This window comes from Engraulis encrasicolus, chromosome 3, assembly GCF_034702125.1.
Source record: "Engraulis encrasicolus isolate BLACKSEA-1 chromosome 3, IST_EnEncr_1.0, whole genome shotgun sequence".
Lineage (NCBI taxonomy): Eukaryota > Metazoa > Chordata > Actinopteri > Clupeiformes > Engraulidae > Engraulis > Engraulis encrasicolus.
This window is the reverse complement of record NC_085859.1, coordinates 24714427-24717625: the sequence shown is the minus strand read 5'-3', so window position 1 is coordinate 24717625 and position 3199 is coordinate 24714427. Positions and strand designations below refer to the sequence as shown.

Here is a 3199-nt window from a genome sequence, read left to right as displayed (position 1 = left end):
CTCATGCGTTCTTGTGGACTTTTACTTTACATTACATTACATTATACAGTAGGCTACTTAGCGGATGCATTTATCCAAAGCAACTTACAGTTATTCACAGGACACTGGTTACAGTCCCTGGAGCAATGTTGGGTTATGTTTGCTCAATGGCACTTCTGAGACCAACAGACTAACCATTAAGCGAATGGTTACACCTCTGTGAAATAACCTTCTGTCTGTTTTTAAACCCTTTCTTCAGGTTATTCCTCCCTGTGTGTATAATAAACTCTGTCGTGTTTAATAACCTATTGTCTCTGTTATAAATCTCCAGGTTATTCTTCCGCTGTCGCTGTCGCTGTGTGTGTACTGTACTACCAACACAACATGACCCGTAAGGTGTTCACCAACACGCGGGAGCGCTGGAGGCAGCACAACGTCAACAGCGCCTTCGCCGAGCTGCGCAAGCTGATCCCCACCCACCCGCCGGAGAAGAAGCTTAGCAAGAACGAGATTCTGCGCCTGGCCATGCGCTACATCAACTTCCTGGTGCAGATCCTGGAGGTGCAGGGAGGAGGAGAAGGAGGTGATGGCGGCGATGGTCTTCAGACATCCAGGCACCAGTCTCCAGCCGCGCTCCTGAGTTTCCTCAGGGGGAACATGGAGAGTCTGCAGGCCGCCTCGAGACCCTGGGCACTGGGCAGCAGTGATACGGACGCCCCATCGCCCAGCTCCAGCTGCGACAGCTCTGAGGCTTGGTAAACAAAATCTGGAGAAGAAAGGAGAGAGAAGACATAGAGAAAGAGACAGAGCAAGAGCGATAGAGAGAGGGAGAAAGTGTCCCTTGATAGGAGGCCTGGTGACGATTCGACAAGAGATGTGGAGAAGAGAAAGATGGGGAGACGTCACTTGAGACATGAGACTGAGAGGGCGAGATCTGAAATGTTAACTCGTCCATTACATAGTGCACTCCATTGTGTAGGGCAGAAGATGATGTAACTTACCGCCTGTGCAGTGTGCACTATGAAGTCAATGAGTGAACATTTTGGATACAGCCAGAGGAGGCGTCCCTGAACACACACGCACACACACATACACACACACGCACACACACACGCACACAGGAAGTCCTTCGTCAATTGTGGAGGTCGACTTCAAGGTGACTCTTGTGTAACTGAAAAAAAAAATGAGCATCTATTTTTTTCTCTTTCTTTGTAAGGAAAAAAAGAGTGTTGTTTTCTTTTTTTGTTGTTTGTTCTAAATGCACTTGACTTTAAAACACCTCTACACATTTTCATCTGTTGTATATATTTCTGACATATTTATTTCAAGGATATTCCCAATTGCAAATTGGATTTCCGTGCAGTGTAAAATGGCGTGGACATTCCCATCAGCATTTGCATCCTACACTGTACTGTACAGCTGCTACAGTACATCCATGGATTTGCTTCAGTGCCGGCTTACACTGGTAGATGGAATGAGAATACGAACGAGAAGGGATGTGAGATGTTTAAATCCATCAGAAATCCAAATGATGTCTTCAGATATCATCTTTAAATTGTGGCATATTTAAATTGTGTACTGACAAATGACATTACTGAGATAGCACAGGGAAATTACATGGATGACATCCTTGTCTTCATTTTCACATTTTCCTCTGGATTTCAATTATTTTGACGACGATACACTTACGGATCATTTTATTACTAATTTGACAATCCCTCTAAATTATAAATTATTATGGAAATAAATTATGGATTCTCTTGTCACAAAAGAGGTTGTTTTTTTGTATTGTTTTGTACAAGTACAGTACTTATGCTCTTTTCTACAAAATATCATATGGCCAAAGATAATTATTTTTTCCCTTTTGTTGTTGAATTGTATTTAAGCGTGTTATGTAAGTATAGAAATGTAATTCTTTGTTGTTGTTTTTTTACCACTTAAATTATTTTATTATTATTATTTATTGTTCTGACTATTTATTTGAAACATGATTTTAAAATAAAACAAAACAGTTCTAAAATCTATGGCAGTGTCCTTTGAAATCATTCTCAGGAGATTTTAGTCGATAGATTTTAAATATGCTCTCAAGACAACATTTAGAGAGTGAATTAATTTATTAGATTTAATTTGTTGCTCCACTTCTTTAGAACTATTGCTTCTTGCTGAATACAAGAATGGGACATGGGGCATGTGTGTGTGTGTGTGTGTGTGTGTTTGCATGTGCGCATGCATGCGTGTGTGTGTGTGTGAGAGAGAGAGAGAGAAATAGAGAGAGAAAACGTCTGTGTGTGTGTGTGCACTGTGCAGTGTATGTGTGTGTCAGTCTCCATTCACTCAACCGCACCCTCATGCATTCAATGCCCTACTGACCAGCTGAGTGTCCGGCAGTCACTGCCCATCCCATTGCAGTCCTGGAGTGCACTGCGCCCATAGCGATGACCCCTTGGGCTTAGTCCTGGAGAGGCACCATAGCGATGACCCCTGGGGCTCAGTCTGAGGTGAACACCATTGGACACTGTGAAAGGACAGCTTAACTTGTGGCCCAGTGGTCACACCGGGTCACTCAGCAGTCAACAGCGGGCCATTCGCTCCTGCTCCTGTCCTGGCTGACCAGGCATGGTCATTTGACTCTTGGAGTGGGGCCGAGCGAGAGCCATTTGGCCGGAGAGAGACCTTTGCTCCCAGGGCTGGCTGGACTGGGACCAAAACTAAGGCCTGAGGGTTTTCTGCACCATGTCCTCTAAATTGTGGGACAGTCACTGAAAAAAAAGAAAAAAGAAAAATAATAACATTAGCCCAGCGGGCTGGCCAGGCCACGCCCTCCTAGTGACGCAACACCTTCAGCGTTGCTTCTAGTCAGGCCAAGAGCAATGTAAATGTCGTTTCTGATCTCCCGGAAAATAACGGGAACTCCATCCAGTTGGACACCAGTCAACCTGTAGCAAACCTAGGGGGGCGGGTCAACATGCCATTTGGGAAACGTTAATTGTTATGGTCTTGGTCAGACCAAGTCTCGAAGAGATTTGAAAGTCGATGATAATCAAGCTACCAGCAGACGGCCTGCCCACCAGAAAATGCCCTCTGTGCCAGTTTACCAGTCCAGATCGGTTTGGTCTACATTGCTCTGGCCTCCGGTGATGAGTGAAAATAAACAGATCTTATAACAGTATCATCAGCACTGCCAGTACAATAATGCAGTAGCTCTGGAGGTGTGTTTAAC

General features: G+C 44.4%; 1 protein-coding gene across 1 annotated transcript; it reads left to right on the top strand.

The window, feature by feature from the left end:
• Positions 1 to 363: 363 nt before the first annotated feature.
• On the top strand, positions 364 to 781 carry tal2 (T-cell acute lymphocytic leukemia 2). The gene has a single exon (XM_063194387.1). It carries the CDS (start codon positions 364 to 366, stop codon positions 736 to 738), a length of 375 nt encoding a protein of 124 aa, XP_063050457.1. The 3' UTR covers positions 739 to 781.
• Positions 782 to 3199: the final 2418 nt, after the last annotated feature.